The sequence below is a fragment of the Cetorhinus maximus genome, chromosome 4 (assembly GCF_964194155.1).
Source record: "Cetorhinus maximus chromosome 4, sCetMax3.hap1.1, whole genome shotgun sequence".
Taxonomy (NCBI): Eukaryota; Metazoa; Chordata; class Chondrichthyes; order Lamniformes; family Cetorhinidae; genus Cetorhinus; species Cetorhinus maximus.
Window position 1 is genome coordinate 71,010,022 of NC_135882.1, and position 22,308 is coordinate 71,032,329.

The window sequence follows — 22,308 nt, forward strand, 5'->3', positions numbered from 1 at the left end:
TATAGGAAAGTTGTTCCCAACCTGCTACTACAGAGTTAATGCCTTTACAACTACTACACTGACGAGGTTTTAAAAACTCCAAATACTAACCCTGGGAAAACCCTGATGAACAAGAATTCAACAGATTTACGGGAAATCATTGTGTGCCATTGGCACTAAAATTATTAAGATAAACTTCGCAAGGCCCCATTATTCAGTTTGGTGGATGGAAAACTACAGGCATGATGATTGTGACTTTTTGATTTCCACTGGCAGTATCCCAGACACTACGGGTGGCTTGGGGCCTCACAAAACTCTATTAATGTTAACAATACCATGAGCTGAAGCTGATAGGAACATGAATATTTCGGATGAAAGTTTTAATTGGATTACACCGATTATGTTTAATTTTAATAAATGAAAAAGGGAAAGTTTTCTCCAGATTTTAGAAATTAGTTTAAAACCAAAACAATAAGAACTTTGAATGAGAAAGAGGTGTGCAAACGGTACCGTTAGATTCTACCCAAAGCTCTGCTCAGAGAAAATGGCACTATCTGAAAGGGGCCGTGACAGTTAAAAGAAACGCAGTACACAGTATACCTGCAAGTAAGGTGTTAGCTAATATTGGGAGAGGTAGATAAGCAAGAAGAAAAGTTCTCCAGATGGCTCAAAGGCTGGAACCTGTCCATGTAGGGGAAATCTGAACTTATTTTATACACTGGTTGATTTAAAACTAGACACTGCCTCATGTGTAGCCATACTAGAAGACAGTGATTTTCTGATATGTGTTGGCAGTCTGCGGGACCTCACTGGATTTGCCCAAAACACTTAAAGCAGGAAGAGCACAATTGCTACTTGTAACCTCACTGTATAAACCAAAAGACCTGCATTTTTTAATTTCTTAGTAATTCAGCCAAATTGGTGGTGAGGCAGACATGATGTCCACCTGTTTCATTCCAGCCTACCTATAACAGATCATCATAATATTTATGGCAGGCTCCTAGCAATTTATCGGTCCCATCAGGTCACCCACTTAGGGCTGAGGGAGAGATGTTGCTGATATATTTGCAGTGTTGTTTGGTGCTGGTGCTAGTTGAAACCTTTCTTAAAAAATGTTAAATTTACTGGTTTGCGAAGTGCTATGAGGTCTTTAGCTTTTAAATCTACCCCACACTTCCTTAACAATCCTGAAATGCCAGGAATTCCTCATATTCTGAATATCACATTAAGCACGAAAAATGGATGCAATGTGTACAAGTTCTACCCCGAGGTATCACGTAAAAAGGTCTACATACAAATATAAATCCCAAAGGCCACTTAGTCCATTGTACTAAAGCAATCCATAGCTAATTCCACTGTCAAACTCTCTCTCCAAAGCCCTTTATCTAGTTTTGTTTCAAATATTTATCCAATTTTCCCTTAAAAGTTGCAAACGTCTTTACCTCAACAAACGATCTGTGGTTAACACATTCCATACTCTGACAATCCATTATCTCTACAGATTCATGTCGTTCCTGGTGCACTTGTTTAAACCCAGAAGACTCAATTTTTTTTCCTATACATCTGTGATGTTTTGATTCACATTCCATTTCCATGTCCAACACACACAAATGTAAATAAAACAGTTGAATATGCATTTGTTAAGGTTATAGGGCAACTTCAGGACCAGAGTTTACAATAAGGTCAGTATTTAGGATATCCATAAACTCTGCTGTGATATAGACATAAAGGTTCATTTATGTCATAGTTTATAAACAAGTTATAAATGTACAAAGTAAAGGAAGGTAAAAGGCACATACCTTTGTAACACAAATTATTTCTACAGCCTCCCCCGAAGCTAGGAGGACAGGCAGAACAGGGAGGTCCATGTTTATAAGGAGCATGGCCCCACCAGTTCCCCCTGAAAATAAGATATATATAGAAAAATGTTACATTGTATAATGTACTCAATATTCTTTCAGAAAATGTATTCTTATAGATCATTAAAAGGTACAATTATAAACCAATTTTTTTCACTTGTTTTTCACTCCAAAGGTTTTTTTCAACCTGATAATCGACTGGAGATATAAAACATGTGAGTTGGCGCAGTTATGAGAATCAATTTTTACAAATAACAAATCAAAAAGGGAAATAGTCACTGATAAAGGTTCCAGATTCAAATTCCAGAGTTGTCTGTTACACATATGGATCAGCCTGAATTGTATTGTTGTAAGTAGTTTTAATGAAAATAATAGATATCAAGGAGTAATTACAAGGCGGTAATGTAATTGAAGGGTTCAGATGACTATCAGAGCCCAGAGAATGAAATTTGGGTAACAATAATGTTCCTCTGAAACCTGAGGGCACATTCCAGCCTAGACATCACCTGATGCCAGTTATTAAAACGTACACTGTTCTAATTATTTGAAATAGTTTTATCTAGCTTTGGACTAAATTTCTTTGCTGACTATGGTTTTCAGTGCAGGTCTGATATATCTGACATGTAATTATGCTGACAGTGCTGGATTAGTAATTGTGACATCAGTTGTACAAAAGTTCAGAGAATAATTTACAGTTAAGTATCAGGAACTTCTATAGCCAGTATATAAATGTGTAATTGGTATTTAGTCGATCAGAGAACCTATAAATTACCTTAAAAAAATCTATAATTTTATAATAATACTTATATAAAAATATAAAAATCTATAATTTTATAATAATTGCAAGCATACTAACAGTACATATATTTACATTTACTAGCTCTTTTAGTTTTACTCACTTAGGAGAATAGTTGCAAACCAAGTAAATGGCTTTTTGCCACACCTGGCCCCAGATATTCATGTTTGTGCATAAATTAATGGCGCAGCCAATTTTGTTACTTGTTGCCCATACTACCTAGAAGAAAGATAAAAGGAAAAAAAAAAGTTGTAATGCGTCCAACATTAGCTTCACGCTAACAGAAGTACTGACAGAAGTAATCATAATCATGTCAAGCCAATTGAAATACCTGGATCGCCTGATCCCACAAGATGGCATCCAGTAGTTGTAAAAGGAAAGATACTTGCTTAACATTTTCTAGGTTTCATCGTCTTATTCAATGCCAAATTTTATAATTCATCCTCTGAGTGGCTTAGTGAAGGACCCACTTCTGGGTGTCCTGCCAAATGGGCTTTTCATAAGGAAAATGAGGCAGGAGAACTGCCTACACCCCCTCCTGCTTCTCTTGCTTTGCTATGCTTTCTTGGGAGATTCCTAGAAAATCTTTGAGCAATGTAAAAGGAGCTGCTTTGCGTCTGGAAGATGAGTGTTCCTCAGCCACCAAGTAGAGGAAATTAACTTCTTTAAGTTTCAGGAAACTGTGGTTGGAATTTTATGGCCCCGTCAGGTTGGGGGCAGGGGCGTAAAATGCGGCGAGCTGTTCAAAAGTCCATTGACTTTGGCGGGACCAGAAAATCCTGCTGGCAGGCAGGCCGTAAACTTCTGCCCTATAAAATAGTGTCTGGCATGAAACCATGCGAAGGTCGAGAAAAGTGAACATTAATTCATTAATGTACGGGGAGGTGATGGCGTAGTGCTATTGTCACTGGACTAGTAATCCAGAGACCCAGGGTAATGCTCTGGGAGCCTGGTTTCGAATCCCGCCACGGCAGATGGTGGAATTTGAATTCAATAAAACAATCTGGAATTAAAAGTCTAATGATGACCATGAAACTATTGTCGATCGTTGTAAAAACCCAACTGCTTCACTAATGCCCTTTAGGAAAGGAAATCTGCTGTCCTTACCTGGTCTGGCCTACATGTGACTTCAGACCCACAGCAATGTGGTTGACTCTTAAATGCCTTCTGAACTAGGGGGCAACTAGGGATGGGTAATAAATGCTGGCCTAGCCAGCGATGCCACATCTCATGAACAAATAAAAAAAATGACAGAACGTGACAAATAATATTGTTTTATGTCAGAGAAAAAACAGAACGTTTTCTTTCCTTTTTCTGTGCATTCAAGCTAGGCCAGGAGTTTCTGTGCCCGCTGGCGTGTTTGGTGGCGTGAGCAGACAATGTGGCGAGAAGGCTAAAAATCGGTTTAACAACGTCATGAAAACAGTTTGCGATCATTGGGTCCACCTACCGATGGCGGGAGACGCAGCCCACCACTGGACATTGGGAACCTCATTTTAATATATCTGCATATCATTATAAGCCCAACCTGCCAGATTCATCCCCCTGATTGGATCGTCTGCAATCACGCCGACGTGTTTCACAACAGCATATAAAAGGCATGCACTTGGTGAACTGCACTTTGAGGGAACTCGGAGGTGAGTACACAGTAACATTGCGCAGTCCTCGCCCGGGTCGCCTGTTGAACTTCAAGGATGAGGTACATTGTGGGAAAGGCAAGGGCTGCCCTGCCGTAGAGGCGACTTGGGTGGGGTGGGCGGCAAGGGCTGCCCTGCGGTTGAAGGTAGTGCACAGGCATATGTGGGGGTGGGGGGTGGGGGGAGGGCACTGGGCAAGGGAAGCAGCCACACGTTAGGGGAACCTTCTATGACGTGACCATTCCTCTGCAGCTGAGGCAGTTCAGGCGCAGCCACCTTGATATCATTGGAGTCCAGGCTCTAGCTCCTCTGCCCACTCAAGCATCGCAGAGGCATCAAAAGTGCCACCAAGTGCTCCAGAACTTACCCTTTGGGCGCAGACTGCAAACTAATGAGTATTTAGTGGACTGCAGAACAGTTGGACCTCCTTGCTAAAGCTGGCCTTGCAGCAGTCACTGGGGGAGGCCCCTTGCAATATCATCATCCTGATTTGGACCAGTCTCCCCCAAGGTTCAAGCTAACAGTGTGGTCTTGCAGTGTGGGTTAGGAGAATGCCTGTGCATGAGCTGAGAGCACAGCATGCGGTCCAGTGGGCGAAGCTGCCACCAATTGGTCAGGTGGAGTGGGGCAGAGATGGGTGGGGTTTCTGGCAGCCATGCAGCGCACTAAACTCTGGCCATCCAAATGGTGGCCAGCACTCTCCAGGATGCATTAAGGGCCCTTCAGACTTAATCAAGAGAGGTTCTTAGAAAACCTATGCTAACCCACTCGTCTCTCTCTTTCATCCTGGAGGAGCAGTACACCAGGATCATGGAGCCTAGTGACCTAGCTGTATGCCTCATGACGTACAGAGAGAGATGACTGAAAAGATAGCAATGGAGGTGCCTGGCTGGACAGAGGGAGGTGCAGCACCCTCAGGAAGAAGGGGTGGCTGGGGCTCCTGCACACGCTGCCAAAGTGCCACAGCGAGCCATCACTGGTCGGCGCCCAGCTAGACCAGAGTCTATAGACGCCGCCTTTCATTCCTGTAGGTGATCGAGAACCAGTGTCGCCAAAGACTGCGCATGTCTAGGGAACTCGTTGGTCACATCTGTCAACTACTGCAGGATTTGGCGCCATGGGGACATGGGACATGGAGGGCATCCACTGCCAGTGGCCATGAAAGTGACAGCTGCGCTCAATTTCTACAACAGTGGCTCCTTTCAGGGCTCCACAGGCAACTTCTGTGGTATATCATAAGCCTCCACCCACAAATGCATCCATGAGATTATGGATGGCATCTTCGCAAGGGCACACAACTTTATGCATTTCACCCGGGACCAGGACAGCCAGAATGCAAGAGGATTGGTTTTGCCAAGATCTCAGGTTTCCCACAGGTGCAGGGTGCCATCGACTGTACTTACGTGGTGCTCAGATCTCCGTCGTAACACGCAGTCAACAATGTCAACCGCAAGGGATTCCAGTCGTTGAATTTGCAGCTCGTGTGCAACCACCACAAACGCATCCTGCAGGTGTGCACATGGTTTCCAGGACGTGTGCATGACTCCTACATTCTCAGTCGGTCACAGATCCCTGAAGTCTTCCAAGGTCCACAGTGGCTGCAGAGTTGACTCCTCAGGAACAAGGGCTACCCACAAAGGACGTGGCTGATGGCATCCGTGCGGTGGCCTCAGACTGCCACAGAGCGACGGTATAACGAGGTTCATGTTGCAACTTGCAACTTGGTGGAGCAAACCATCGGGATGCTGAAAATGAGGTTCTGCTGCCTGGACCGGTCTAGTGCAGCTCTGCAATAGAGTCCGCAGAGGGTATCATGCATTGTCGTCGTCTGTTGCGCCCTTTACAACCTGCGCTGCAACAGGGAGAGGAACTGGCTGAGGAGGAAATGGAGGAGCTGGAGGTCTCCTCCAATGAATAGGACGCCAAAGGGGATGAGGGTGAGGAAGCCCTCAAAGACGACAATGAAGGAGTGAGGCCCTCACACTGGCCAGATGAGGCAGGCATACTCGGGAAGCCTTCATAGCTGCTAGATTTGTGGAGGATGATGACGACATGCAGTGAGCACACTTCATATATCTTCACATAGCCTCTGAGAATGTCTGACTCCTGTCTGGCTGAGGGCAGCTCGCTTGCACTCTGTGATCAGGGACATATCATAGAGATGCAGCCATGAAACTTTAAAAGCTTCTGATCCTTTGTCAGCCTTCAGTGCCTGGCCCCTTCATGAGCACAGCATCGCTGGTCACAGATGCTGAAGAGGTGGGGGTCAGCTCCACCTCAAAGGTGCTGAGAGCACACAGAGAGAATGATGGAACTCTGTGATGCCTGTCCGCTACATTCTGGCAGCAATGACCAGCACTGCCAAGGTGCAGGCATCACTAATATGTCCAGGGAGTGTGAGGCCGGATCATCACTTTGGTCTGAAGGCTCCACAAAGCACAGAGAAGAGGCCCTGGACTGAGACACCTGCCTTTATCTTGTGCAGAAAGGATTCACATATGAGTGACATGAACATTGAGCATCAGAACAAGGAGCCATAGGCAGGGAGACATTCTTGGAAGTTTATTGACAATAGTGAACAGTATGTACCAGTGATTAACAACCATGTCCAGGTTGTCAACTACATCTTCTTTGAGGTGTCAGCTGTGGCTCAGTTCATAGCACCCTCGCCTTTGAATCAGAAGGTTGTGGGTTCATGTCCCACTCCCGGAAAACCAAGAACTGTGAATGTACTCGAAAGAATTACATGCGATCTGTTGATAACTCAAAAGAGTTACATCTTCTTTGAGGTGTCAGCTGTGGCTCGGTTCATAGCACCCTCACCTTTGAGTCAGAAGGTTGTGGGTTCATGTCCCACCCCAGGACTTTGAACAAAAAAAAAAGTCAAGAACTGTGAATGCACTCGAAAGAGTTACATCTTCTTAACTTTCCCAAACCTGCTACTACGTCTTGATGCTCACCAGCCATTCACAGTGGTGGTGGAGGCAGCCTGCTGACTACACCCTGTCTGTGTTGACCTTGGCGGGTATACTCTAGAAGGCCGAGACCTGGAGGGCCCCAGCCTGCTTTCGGGGTCCTGGTACGTGACAGTGGCACTCTCCTTGCCTGTAGAGTTAGAGCTGCTGAGGTCACAGGAAGAGGGGATTTGGATGAGCTGGACACTCCCCGAGTCACCTGGATGGATGGCCTCAATGGTACACCAGCTGATCCTCCCTCCCTATGGGTGCCCAAGCGCCCCGGCTGACTCCTTGAGGAGAAGGGGTAACTGGAGTGAGATCGAGCTGCCCTGCACCCCTCTTGCGTACACACTGTTGGAGGCCAACTATCACATCAATGACGGAATTGAGCCCACACAGCGGTGCAGGAGCATCTTGGACCAAGGTCTCTCCATGGCGGCCGCCATCCTACTTGTGTTGACCTCAGTGCATTGGTATGCCAACGCTATCATCTCAACCTGAAGGCAGATGGACTGCTCCATTGTGCCTTGCAATATGATGAGTGTAGCAGAAATCTCTTCCTGATGTTCCCGAGCTTGTCTTTGCAGCTCCAGCAACTGTGACATGACTGAGTCCAGAGGCTCGTCATCTGACTTGGGCTCAGCAAATTTCTGGCCACCAGCAGTCCACTGAGTGCCGGAGATCTGGGAAGTCCCTGCTGCCACCTGCTGTGGATCAGACAGTGCAATATGCTCACCAGACTGTGATCCCGAGGCTACTCTAAAGCTAGGTCCTGCCGGGATGTGTTTCTCTGCGCTGGTGGAGGGTGTGGGTGAGCGCTCCAGATTCCTCTTCAGAGGTTTCTTCAGGGTTTAATTGGAGGCCCAGGGTCGTGGTTGTGTTGGCTGTTCCCAAGTGTTCCTGTGGAGGCAAGGGAAGATAATTAGTGCATGGCAATGGCCTGTGAAACAGGACACATCACTCATAGCATGGTTGTCTGATGGATGTTGCAATGCAGGTCCCTCACTTGATAGAGCACCGCCAACCTCACCATCAGCACAGGACCAGTCCAGATCCTCGCCGGCCAGCTGGATGGCTCTGTTTTCAAAGTCCACGGGGACCTTGATTTCAGGCATTCCTCTACCAGTCTGCGGCCTCTCCCTTTTGCTGTGTGCCAGCTTTCCTGCATGAATAGAAATGGAGAGAGTGTAAGCAGAACACCTGCCGGGCCAGATGATAAGTATGCCTGGTATGTGTGGATGGTGAGTGGTCCCATGGATGGGGTGAGGACAATGACAGTGAGTGTGAGAGAGTGAATGGTGGTGTCCCTTGAACTGGCAGTGAGTGCGGGTCCTGTGGGTGTGTGATGGGTTTGTGAGTGTGAGAGTTGAGAGTGCTAAGAAAAGTGACTTACCCTGGCAGAACGGAGGAGATCATTCACCCTCTTGCGGCACTGGGTGGCTGTCCTCTTTTGAAGGATGTTGACACTGACCACTGCTGCCACCGCCTCCCAAGCCAGATTGGTGAGGTTGCTGCCCATCCTGCAGCCAGAGCTGTGGTAGAGGACATCTGGCCGAGCCTCCACTGTGCCCAAAAGGCACTAGGGATGAATCATTGAACCTGGGGGCTGCCATCTTTTTGCCTTTCAGGGCCACGTCTTCTTTGCAGCAGTCGTGGGCTGGTAGCACTAAGAGGTGTGTGTGCGGCTGGACTTTAAATATGGCGCCCGGCGTGATGAAGTGGCAAGGTGATGGTGTGGTGGGTGAATGAGAGCCCGCCATGGAAACGGTGTGTTTCCTGGTAATGCATAATTAATGCAGCAGGTTTGGGACGATACAGCTTGAAAAGCCACCATTGCGGCCGGCGGGTAAAATGTTTTACCCACCTGCTACCGCACTTAGTGCAAATCTGGGATGATTCAGCCCATATTCGTGGAATTGGACTTCATAGTGCTGTTGGTCCCTGCGCCATGGAAGCCCTAAGCTCCAAAAGCAGCAGCAGGAATATTTCCAGCTACTTCCAGTACAGCTCAGCCTGACTGCCAGAGTGCTAGTGTGTGTGTGCCATCCATGTCACCAAAGTATGCAGAATGGATGGATACAGATTCTAACACTGATTTAGCATTCAGTTACACAAAGGACCCACCGCACCTCAACCCCACAGCCCCCCACCCACTCCCCCAACTAGGTTTATTTAAAGGGCTAACAATCCAACTTCCAGGTGAGGTTCTTTTGATTTACTTTTGTAGGTGCAGTTATTGGAAGTACCATGTTGTGTGTTATTGGAGGAGTTTTATAAACATTTGTGATTTTCAAAACTGGTGCTGGATCTTGACAAGGAGATCAAAGGAATTGGTTGGCCTGTCCAGAGAAAGCTTGCTTTAGTAACAGGGTTTAGAGTTGCAGCTCCTCTTGGGCTGCAACATGATTTGGAAATGGAGCACCATTCAGCAAAGGTTGGGAGCAGCAGTGTGTAGAGGGAGGAGGAAGAGTGCTCTCAATAGCAGGCCTTATCCACTAAAAGGAGAGCACTTCTCCCATCTGCACCTCTGCCAGGAGCGATGTGTAAGGTGCCTGTGTTTCATCAAGGGAGAGGTAACTGTTCTGTGCCACCTCCAACAGCTGGAGCCTCACAGCCTCGAAAATGGTGCTGCCAGTGGCTGACAAGGTTTACACGGCCCTCACCTTCTCTGTCAGTGGACCATCCAGGTGGGAGCAGGTGACACTACAGTTCATTATGCTTTGCTGCATCAGGGAGATAACAGATGCATTTCATCTTTTCACCTTCTCCCTGACCAGAGAGAAGCAGGAGGTAAGAGCACATGGATTTGCCAGGATGGCAGGATTCCACATAGATGGCTCTGTGGCCACAATGTTTACAAGGAAATGCTCTGTATCCAAAAGGGCTACCACTCTATTAAGACAGGGTTGATGTGCAGCCGTGCACAGAAGATCCTCTCAGTAAATGCCTACAATCCTAGCAGCAACCATAACATGTTCATCCTGTGCCAGTCAGGTGTACCTACCAGCTTTAGTCCACCAAGAAGAACCAGAGGCTGGTAACTGGGTGACAAAGGATACCCTGACAAAGGTTCTGATGAAAGGTCATTAACTTGAAACATTAACTCTGTTTTTCTCTCCAAAGATGCTGCCTGATCTGCTGATTATTTCCAGCATTTTCTGTTTTTATTTTGGGTTTCCAACATCCACAATATTTTGCTTTTGTGCCCACTCTCTACTTGACCCATGACTCCCCTCTGTCACTCAGCCACATGTGGACAGGTTACCTATAATGATAGGCATTCAGCCACCATGGACATCATGGAGCAAACCATCAGCAACCTGAAACAACGGTTCCATTGCCTGGACCACTTGGGAAAAGCCCTCCAGTACTCAACAGAGCATGTATCGAAGTTGGTGGCAGTCTGCTGCATCCTCTATAAATCTGCCATCTTGAGGATGTAGCCCTTGCCACCAGGCATTTGGAGGCTACCGCGAGAGGAAGAAGAGAAGGAAGAGGAGGAGGAAGAGGATATCAGGAGGAGGCATCAGGGAGCCCTTCACTCCAGACGAGTTGTGCTTGAGAGGATACTCAGACCCCTGTTCCTCTGAGATAACACTCCCACATCTCAGTTGCTCCACAATTTCCATCTGTTACGTATCATTGAAGCGTTCACATTGCCAAAATCCTGAAATAATAGCCACAAACAAAAATCTATTCCATAGCAAGCTATCCATCAATACTTCCAATGATTCATATAAAACATGACTACACCATCTCAACATGGGTGGCAGCAGTCTGTCCTTGGCTGAGAGGCAATGGCAAGGGTACAGATGGAGTGGCAGCGATCAAGCATGGATGCTGTATCCCTGAGAGAGGAATGCATGGAAAAGCTATTGGCACTCCCTTGGGTCTACAGGATCACCATGATGGAAAGGCTGGCTCAAAGTTCTGCACGAAGCCCTGTGCCAATGAGTGCTGGACTCCTCCATGTGGCAGTGACAAAAAGTTGTCTGGTAGACCAGCCAATGCACTAAGCATCTGGGTGTGCATGCCCATCAGCATCTTCTCTAAGCTGTCCCATCGACGTCATCTGAGTCCTCTGCAGCAGAACTAATCTGCAACCTTGGCCTATGGTGGGCCGATGTATGAACTATCCTTTCCTCCTGGTCTGGCTGCAGCTCACTCATGACCAATGACACACCACATACTGATCCCAATTGGATACTACCCTCTAAAGTTCAAGCAGTGCCAGTATCTGAGTTGTTGGCCGAGAGTGATAGTGCTTCTTCATCAGAGGTCTAGTGTTACTCCCACTCTCCCTCCTGAGACTGCACTAACTGGCCAGACAGCAAATCCTGGGGACCTGAAAGTGTAAATGTCGAAGGGAGGGTTGGAGTGTGGGAGCTGGATGGGGGTGAAAAACAAGAGGTCCATGGTCACATCATCCCTAGCATGCACTTCATGTCAGACAGCAGGTTGAGGTTAAGGTGGGATCTCAGGAGGTGCATAAGGAGGAACATACTATCTCCTGAATGTTATCAGTGACGCCAGATGCACCAGCCTCAGTAACAGCCAACCCCATGATGTGGAGCATCACCTCAGCCAGAGGGCAAAGGAAATGCAAGTCTGCCTATTCCCTTCTCGTTCAAGTCTAATCCCTGTGGTTATGGGCCACCTTGTCCTGCAAGAGGGAATACTGTTAGTACGTTGTGAAATGTTTGGGTGATGTACCTGCTATAGTCGAATAGCTGGAGATTTGTGCAAGGCTGACAGCATTGGTACATACGTGAGGATGCGGTGGCATATCTAAATGTCAGGTATAGATCTTGTTTTCTGATGATTGAGTGATGGGGGTGCAGTGCATTGAGCAGTGAGAGAGAGAGAGAGAGTCTGATGGTGTAGTGGGCATGAGATGTCATGTGAATTTGCATTCACTGACCTTGCCCACACACAAGGACATCAAACATTTTCCAGTGTGGCAGTCAGGTCCTCGGGGCCAAACTCTGGGAACTGACCTCCTGGTCAGCTACTCCCAATCCTTTCTCAGGTTTTGCCTTGAAGGCCTCCTGTGGAAACATTGCTTCTTCCCCACTTTCCACCTCCAGAAACCTGGGATCCCTCTGTCTCTCCTGCTGCTCTATTTTCTCTTCTTTTCCTTTCAGTCACATCTTCCAGAGACAATTACAGCAGCTTCCGTTGTATAGTGCAGCTCCCCCTTAAGAGGGAAGGTTGCCTTTAAAGAGGTCCAAGCTAGCTCTGTGTCACATGACTCATGCACGCTGCTGGGCCCTTGCTAAGTGTGTAACTAATCAGCAGCCTGTGCTAGGCTGCAGTTATTTAGATGAGCAGGCAGCATGAAGTTTGGGTACTGCCTGCGGCAAACAGGACAGGGTGTACAGCAATCACACGTCATGAACCCTGCGCCTGAAAATGGACCTTATCCAATGTTTTCCCCCAATGGATTTAAGCACTAAGAGTGGAACATTTTCCTTATTCCAGGCACTTTGCACCAATCATTTCCAGTCATATACAGCAGTCAGATGAAAGATAAAGTTTCCTCTTTTCTCTGTTAGTATTGTCTGAATTAGTCGCACTCTCTCCTCTAAGTCAGAAGGTTATGGGTTCAAGTCTTACTCCAGAGAATTGAGCACATAATTCAGTCTGGCACTCCAGTGCAATATTGAGGAAGTGCTGAACTATCAGAGGTGTTATCTTTTGATAAGATTTAAAACCAAGGTATGCTCTCAGGTAAAGGTGAAAGATTTCATGGCACCGGTCAAAGAAAAGCAAAGGAATTCTTCCTGGACAATATTCATCCCTTAGCCAAGAAAAAGCAGATTATCTGGCTATTATCATGGACAGGATTTCACAACAGGCCTTGGGACCTCAATATCAGAACCAAATGTAGGCCCTGAGACCGCACTTTTGGTAGTGAGAGCAGCACAGTGATATTCATGGAGGTGGCCTCCTAATTGACCACCTCCATGCTCATGCTCCTCATAAGGACAGTGGTGGGCTCCCAATTCTGCTTGCTCAAACAAAAGGTTGACAATTGTCAAGTCTTGCCAGCCACACCTTGGAGGCTCTGCCCCTAATCGCGTCTTCTGGACTACTGGAAGCGCTTGCTTCCAAAGAGCTGGGGGCCTCTGCACATGAAGGTCTGCTCCACTGCTGGCATGGCCTCTCAATCACCCCTAATTGGGACCTTAAGAGTTTAAAATTGGCTGCTCGTCTCTGTGGTGACCATCCATGAAGGCATCAGGGAGCCATCCTGATGCGGCTCCCAGCTATTTTCCCAGCAACACCACCATACCCCCCACAACACCGCCTACCCAAGCATCCCGTATCCAAGTGCACCCCCATGGAACCAGGAACATTTGTTGCACCTCTCTGTGCATAATGTGGCTGTCACATTTCCTATATTATAACAGCAACTACACCTCCAAAGTACTTGAGTCACTGTAAAGCACTTTGGGACATTCTGAAGTTGTAAAAAGTGCTACGATAAAGAAAGTTTTTCTTCCTTTAGTCCCACCCTCAGGAGAACATTTCCCTCCTGTACCAATAAGCTGTTAACATTTCCCATGCTACTAATCGTAGCAAGATTGTCAATTTAGTGTCAGTTTCGTATTGTGAGGACAAACGGAGTCCAGCCAAGCTATATTTCGCGTATGTCTATTTTACACAGTAGAAAGAGGAGACTTTTATTCAACGGACTAGATTTTGAACTAAATCCTAGAGGTGATTGAAGCAGCACATTAAAATACTGTACCACCCAGAACCAAGCTTCTTTTTTACAATTAAAACTACTTGCCATTGAAAGAATTTACCAAAAATAATGACCACGTTAAAGATTTTATTTAAACTTAAGCGTACCTGAGTATAATGGGTGCATACTGGACCAACACATCTAAAGGGACACCAAGGGTTGCATTCTTGAGGATAAGGATACATATAATCTCTAACTTCATCATACCATGCTTGAACATGAAAGGTAGGAGGCCGATATCTGTCGATTTAAAATTTTAAATACAGTAATCTTTAAAGACAAAACTGACATACAATTTCTGAAATGAACTAGTTAATCCTAGTCAGGGATTGCATACAGTACCTGCCCCAATGTGCACCCAGATTCTGCCCTATAGAAGGTAGCAGGTAAGCAGGTCCGTGTTCCCATTGGCAATCTGCAGCCCAAGCTTCCGAAGACCTTTCCAATTCAATATCCCATGTCTGCAAAGAAAGTAGTCAACATAAAGATAGTTTGAGGCATTGCTGGATGATATTAATTTATCTAGCAGAACAAGTTCAACTAAAAACATAACACAGGCAATCAAATTGTTGATATGAACTAAGTCCAAGACACCAGGGTGACTGTGCAGGGTGGGATGAGGAGGAAAGTTGGGAAAACAAAAGTGATAGGAATAGTTAAAATAGTTAGGAATCAGACGGAAGTTTCTACAGCTGCAGGCATGATTCCAGGATGCTACTTCCCTGGTCTAGGATGTTACTGAGCGGCTGTAGAACATTTTATGGGTGGAGAGTGTACAGCCAGAGGTCATGGTTCATATTGGTACCAACGACATAGCTGGAAAGAGGGATGAGGCAGAGTTTGGGAAAGAAATGAATAAGCAGGACCCAGAAGGTCATCTTCAGATTACTCCCAGTGCCACAGGCTAGTGAATATGGAAAGAGGAGCTCTGTACAGGTGAATACATGGCTGAACAGATGGTGCAGCAGGAAGAATTTTAGATGCCTGGGACATTGGGAGCTGTTCTCAGGGAGATAGGACCAGTATAGACTGGGGAGATTGGCCCTGGACCTGTTCATGTCCTCACTTTGTAATGATGTGGGAGAGGGTTTTAAATTAATTTGGCAGGGTGATGGGATCCGGGATATAGCATTAGAAAGGAGAAATAAGATGCACAAAGGATTGGAAGAAACAGGCTGCACCCAAATAAGAATTAGTAAGGTATTACATGGGGTCAGTCTAAGAAAGAGTACAATAAGGTCTGATTCAGGTTTATAGTGCATATATCTAAACACACAAAGAGTGGTAAATAGGTTAGTGAGCTGCAGATGCAGATAGCCACATGGGAATATGATGTTTTGGCAGTAATGGGAACCTAGCTCAATAAAAGGGCAGAACTGGGTGCTAAAAATTCCTGAATACAAGGTGTTCAGGAAGATAGGGAAGAAAGGTGTTCAGGAAAGATAGGGAAGAAAAGAAACGAGGAGGGAGACATTATTGATTAAGTAGAATATTGCAGTGCCGGAGACAGTGGATGTCTTGTAGGGGTCAAGGACAGAATCTATTTGGTTACACTTAGGAAACAACAGAGGTGTTATTACACCACTGGGTGCATTCTTTAGGCAGACTGGTCCTGGGAAAGAGAAGTAAATTTGCTGGAAAATTATCAAGAGATGGAAGAACTATAACGTAGTGATAATGGAATATTTCAATCATCCTAATGTAGATAGGGATAGTAATAGTGTCAAAGGCAGAGAGGGAGAAGAATTTCTGAAGTGTATTCAGGAGAATTTTCTTGATCCGTATGTTTCTGGCCCAACCACCCAGAAGGAAAAAACAGTAAAAACTGGGAAATAAGAATACTGGTTCGAACTGGTCTTGTTTTCCTTAAAATGGAACACCAATAAAACTGCGAAATAAGAGCACTGGTCTGAACTGTTTTTTCCTTTTGGGCATAAGGTATGCTGGATCTGTTCCGGAGAATGGGGTGGTTCAAGTCTCAATAGTTGAACATTTAGAGAACAGTGATCTTTCTATCACAAGGCTTAATTCAGCTATGGAACAGTGAAGGAGCAATCTAGAGTAAAAATGTTTATTTGGAGGGGGGCTAATTTCAGAGGGCTAAGAACAGATCTGCCCAAGGTCAAGGTGAGTGAGGCAGGTAAGGGGACCCAGAGGGCAGGAGTGCAGCCTTTGCAATTGCCTGACAGGATTGAGGTTGTTTCAGCTTGTTTGGATGAGAGCAGGGTGGATGAGCTGACTGGCCATGGCACTGTGGTAAAGGAAGCCATTCAAGTGGGGGGAGCAAAAAGGAATGTAGTGGTAGTAAGGGACAGTATAGTGAGGGGGATTGATACTGTTCTCTGTAGCAAAGAACAAGTTCAGACCGCTGTGTTGCCTGCCCAGTGTCAGTTTCTGGACATCTGATCAGGGCTGGAGAGGAACTTGGAAGGTGGGGGAAGGGGGTGGGGGGTGAGTTGGATCCAGTCACTATGCTCCATGTAGGTACCAATGACATAGGCAGAGTAAGGAAAAGGGTTCCGCATAGTCAGTGTGAGGAGCTAGGAACCAAATTAAGAAGCAGAACCTCAAAGGTAAGAATCTCTGACTATCACTTGAGCCACGTGCAAATTGGCATAGGGCAAATAAGATTAAAGAAATAAATGTGTGCCTCAAAGACTGCTGTGGAAGAAGTGGGTTCCAGTCTGTGGGGCACTGGCACCAGTATGGGGGAAAAGTGGGGGCTGTACCGTTGGGACGGTCTACACCCCTGCCGTGCTGGGACCAGAATACTAGTGAGTGGAAAAACTGGGGATGAAGAGAGGATTTTAAACTAAGTGGTGGAGGCAAGGGATCAAATTTGTGAAGAGGATGTGGTAAATGAAAGAGTAGAGACAAGGCAAGAGAGAAAAGGGTACTATTATGGGAAATTATATACAGACCGTGTCACGAAGGGATAGAGAGTGCAAACCTAAGAGTAAATCAGCAGGATGTTACAAAAATAATAAAAGGAAAAAACTAAAGGCTCTGTGTCTGAATGCATGCAGCATTTGAAACAAAACATATCAACTGATAGCTCAAATAGAAATAAGTAAGTACAATCTAATGGGCTAATACAGAGATATGGGCCTGAATTTTTCAATTGTTGGGTGCAGGCGATCGGCGGGCCCAGGAGCAGAGGGGAAACAGGCCCCCAACCATGATTTCATGCTGGTTGGCCAATTAACGGCCAGCCAGCATCAAACGCGTGCTGCAAAAGACTCAGCACTGCCGGTGGGGGCGGGAAGAGGACGGGCGCTGACAAAACCGTGGGTGCTGCTGAGCGCTTCCACTGAGCTCCCTGAAGGCAGACAGCTGCCTGAGGGCGCTGCAGACCTGCACAGAATAAACGAAACAAAAATGCTGCAAAATGTGTCCATGCAGCACAATCAAGCATCTGAAAGCATACCTCACAAAAAAAGGTCCCAGATATGCCTTTTTATTTTATTTCCCCACAGAGATTTCATCCTGCCAGGGATTGAGGTTTGAGCAAAGATGTAAAGGCCACCTGGCCGATTTACGGTTGGCAGATGGGCGAAAGTGGATAGGCCACAAAAAAAATCACTTTCAATTGCCTCCTTAATGGGCTCAATTGCCTGCTTAATTGTTGGCAGGTGAGCTTCTGACAGCTGCGCACACCCAACAACCTGAAGATTGCTCGCCTGACGTCATCTTATGCTACTTCGTGCCCGCTCAAGTTGGGCGCGCGCCAGCCCACAAGGTATAAATTCTGCCCATGACTGCAGGGTGACCTAAATTTGGGACCTGAATATTGAAGGATACGTGACATTTAGGAAGGACATGAAGCGAGGAAAAAGTGCAGGGGTGGTTCTGTTAATTAATGATGCTATTAGAACAATAGAGAGGGATGATCCAAATTCAGGAAACCAGGATGTAGAAGCGGTTCCTGTACAGATGAAAAATGATAAAGGCAAGAAGTCACTTGTAGAAGTGGTGTACAGGCCCCCTAACAGTAACCACACAGTAGGGCGGAGTATAAAGGAAGAAATAATGGGAGCTTGTCAGAAAGGTACGGCAAAAATCATGGGGAGGTTTAATCTACATATAGACCGGAAAAAAAGATGGGCAAATGTAGCCTAGATGAGGCAAAGGTAGATAGATGAGGAGTTCATAGAATGTTTTCAGGACAGTTTCTTAGAACAGCACATTCTGGTGCCAACCAGAGAGCAGGCTATACTAGACCCGGTATTGTGCAACGAGATAGGATTAATTAATGACATCATTGTGAAGGCGCCCCTAGGTAACAGCAATCATAATATGATTGAATTTTACATTCAGTTCGAGGGAGAGAAGAGTGGGTCCAAGTCTAGTATTTTAAACTTAAATAAGGGCAATTATGAGGGCATGAAAACAGAGATAGGTCAATAGAAATGCAGTGGCAGACATTTAAAGGGATATTTCAGAATACACAGAATAGATACATTCCAACGAGAAAGAAAAATTCCCAGGGGATAACCCACCATCCGTGGTTAACTAAAAAGTAAAAGTTAGTATCAACCTTAAAGAAAAAGCATATAATTGTGCAAGGATGGGTGTCATCTCAGAAGATTAGACAGAATATTTAAAAAAGCAGAGAGTGACTAAAAGATTGATAAGGAGGGAAAAATTAGAGTATTAGAGAAAGCTAGCTAGAAATATGAAGGCAGAATTGTCCCAGATTTGCACAAAGCGCGGTAGCAAGCAGGAAAAAAGCTGTTTGACCCACGAGCCGCAATGGGGGGTTTCCGCGCCCATTCCCGATGCATCCTGCCTCACTAACAATGCACTCACTGGAAATACTCCGTATCGCTGGCGGACAGGCTCGGATTTGCCCGCCACACCATGATCTCAGCACATTCTCGCTCTGGGTGCCATATTTAAAGTGCACCAGAGCACATGCCTACTCCAAGTCTACAGGCCAGGACTATTCCAGGTGACAGATGGCCCCGAAAGCAAAGAAGACAGCAGCCCACAAATTTATAAGTATGACTAATGGGAAACACAGCAGCAGATTAGCATGTTGGGGGGTGGGTTCAACTTCATGGAAAATTATGAAAAAACTGAAAAGAAAGGAGAGCCCAGGAGAGGCTATTAAAGTCTCCAGAACACAAAATAGGACAGAGTGTTTGGAAAGGGCTAGGAACCTAACTTCAAGCACATCAGATAAAGGGACGACAATGAGAAGGGGGACGGGAAATACAGGACTGAAGGTGTTGTATCTGAATGCACGCAGTATATGAAATAAGGTAAATGAGCTTGTGGCGCAGATTGAAATTGGCAGGTATGATGTGGAGGGCATCACGGAGACATGGCTGCAAGGGGATCAGGGCTGGGAGCTAAATATCCAAGGATATACATCCTATCGAAAAGATAGGCAGGTTGGCAGAGGGGGTGGGGTTGCTTTGTTAGTAAGAAATGAAATTAAATTGATAGCAAGAAACAACATAGGGTCAGATGATGTAGAATCTGTGTGGGTAGAGTTGAGCAACAGCAAAGGTAAAAAAACCATAATGGGAGTTATGTACAGGCCTCCGAACAGTAGTCAGGATGTGGGGCACAAGATACACCAGGAGATAGAAAAGGCGTGTAAGAAAGGCAAGGTTACAGTGATCACGGGAGATTTCAATATGCAGGTAGACTGGGAAAATCAGGTTGGTAGTGGATCCCAAGAAAAGGAATTTGTGGAATGTCTACGAGATGGCTTTTTGGAGCAGCTTGTGGTGGAGCCCACTAGGGAACAGGCAATTCTAGATTTAGTGATGTGTAATGAGGCAGATTTGATAAGGGAGCTTAAGGTGAAGGAACCCTTAGGAGGAAGTGACCATAATATGATAGAATTTATCCTGCAATTTGAGAGGAAAAAGCTGGAATCAGATGTAATGGTATTACAGTTGAATAAAGGCAACTACAGAGGCATGAGGGAGGAGCTGGCCAGAATTGACTGGGAGATGAGCCTAGCAGGAAAGACAGTGGAACAGCAATGGCAGGAGTTTTTGGGAGTAATTTGGGAGACACAGCAAAAATTCATCCCTAGGAAGAAGAAGCATACTAAAGGGAGGACGAGGCAACTATGGCTGACAAGGGAAGTCAGGGATAACATAAAAGCTAAAGAGAAAGCATACAATGCGGCGAAGAGCAGTGGGAAACCAGGGGATTGGGAAGCCTTCAAAGACCAACAGAGGACAACTAAAAAAGAAATAAGGAGGGAGAAGATTAAATATGAGGGTAAACTAGCCAGTAAGAAAAAAGAAGATTGCAAGAGTTTTTTTAGATATATAAAGAGTAAGAGAGAGGCAAAAGTGGACATTGGGCCACTGGAAAATGACGCTGGAGAAGTAGTGGGGAACAAAGAAATGGCAGAGGAGCTGAATAGGTACTTTATGTCAGTCTTCACGGTGGAAGACACAAGTAACATCCCCAAAGTTCAAGAGAGTCGGGGGGCAGAGGTGAGTATGGTGGCCATTACCAAGGAGAGGGTGCAAGGAAAACTGAAAGGTCTGAAGGTGGACAAATCAGCTGGACCAGATGGATTACACCCCAGAGTTCTGAAGGAGATAGCTGAAGAGATAGTGGAGGTGTTAGTGGTGATCTTTCAGGAATCACTGGAGTCAGGGAGGGTCCCAGAGGACTGGAAAATTGCTAATGTAACCCCCCCTGTTTAAGAAGGGAGTGAGGCAAAAGACAGGAAATTACAGGCTGATTAGCCTGACCTCGGTCGTTAGTAAGATTTTAGAGTCCATTATTAAGGATGAGATTTCAGAATACTTGGAAGTGCATGGTAAAATAGCGCAAAGTCAGCATGGTTTCATCAAGGGGAGGTCATGACTGACAAATCTGTTAGAATTCCTTGAGGAGGTAACGAGCAGGTTAGACAAAGGAGAGCCAATGGATGTTATCTACTTGGACTTCCAGAAGGCCTTTGACAAGGTGCCGCACAGGAGGCTGCTCAGTAAGATAAGAGCCCATGGTGTTAGAGGCAAGGTACTAGCATGGATAGAAGATTGGCTGTCTGGCAGGAGGCAGAGAGTGGGGTTAAGGGGGTCCTTCTCAGGATGGTGGCCGGTGACTAGTGGAGTTCCGCAGGGGTCAGTGTTGGGACCACAACTTTTCACTTTATACATTAATGATCTAGATGAAGGAACTGAGGGCATTCTGGCTAAGTTTGCAGATGACACAAAGATAGGTGGAGGGATTGGTAGTATTGAGGAGGCGAGGAGGCTGCAGAAGGATTTAGATAGGTTAGGAGAATGGGCAAAGAAGTGGCAGATGGAATACAACGTGGGGAAGTGTGAGGTCATGCACTTTGGTAGAAAGAATACAGACTTAGACTATTTTCTAAATGGGGAGAGAATTCAGAAATCTGGAGGGCAAAGAGACTTGTGAGTCCTAGTCCAGGATTCTCTTAAGGTTAACCTGCAGGTTGAGTCAGTAGTTAGGAAGGCAAATGCAATGTTGGCATTTATTTTGAGAGGACTAGAATATAAAAGCAGGGATGTGCTGCTGAGGCTTTATAAGGCTCTGGTCAGACCACATTTAGAATATTGTGACCAATTTTGGGCCCCGTATCTCAGGAAGGATGTGCTGGCCCTGGAGAGGGTCCAGAGGAGGTTCACGAGAATGATCCCAGGAATGAAAGGCTTAACATATGAGGAACGTATTAGGACTCTGGGTCTATACTCGATGGAGTTTAGAAGGGTGAGGGGGGATCTGATTGAAACTTACAGAATACTGAAAGGCCTGGATAGAGTGGACGTGGGGAAAATGTTTCCATTAGTAGGAGAGACTAGGACCCGAGGGCACAGCCTCAGAGTAAAGGGAAGACCTTTTAGAACATAGATGAGGAGAAACTTCTTTAGCCAAAGAGTGGTGAATCTATGGAATTCATTGCCACAGAAGGCTGTGGAGGCCAGGTCATTGAGTGTATTTAAGACCGAGATAGATAGGTTCTTGATTGGTAAGGGGATCAAAGGTTACGGGGAGAAGGCGGGAGAATAAGGTTGAGAAACTTATCAGCCATGATTGAATGGCGGAGCAGACTCGATAGGCCGAATGGCCTAATTTCTGCTCCTATGTCTTATGGTTTTATGGTCTCCAGGTGACAGATGGCCCTGAAAGCAAAGAAGACAGCAGCCCCCAAATTTAGTGACACCTCTCTGGGGCACCTGCTGGAGGCAGTGGGAGGCCACGGCAATGTCCTCTACTCCCACTCTGGCTGCAGGAGGTCCACCAGAGTCACCAATCTGGCCTGGGAGGTGGTGGCAGCAGTGATCAGCACCACCAGAGCACAGAGGAGATCAGCCATCCAGTGCAG

General features: G+C 46.0%; 1 protein-coding gene across 2 annotated transcripts in view; it reads right to left on the bottom strand.

The window, feature by feature from the left end:
- The window catches only part of LOC144679676 (cysteine-rich secretory protein LCCL domain-containing 1-like), a 93,983-nt gene that overhangs the window by 43,226 nt on the left and 28,449 nt on the right, over positions 1-22,308 (bottom strand). For both annotated transcript variants that reach the window (XM_078540280.1, XM_078540281.1), the window contains exons 2-5: positions 14,322-14,440; positions 14,087-14,219; positions 2,738-2,853; positions 1,779-1,879 (exon numbers count right to left, since the gene is read on the bottom strand). In XM_078540280.1, the coding sequence (XP_078396406.1) occupies positions 1,779-1,879; positions 2,738-2,853; positions 14,087-14,219; positions 14,322-14,440 (469 nt within the window). The remainder of the gene's footprint in view (positions 1-1,778; positions 1,880-2,737; positions 2,854-14,086; positions 14,220-14,321; positions 14,441-22,308) is intronic.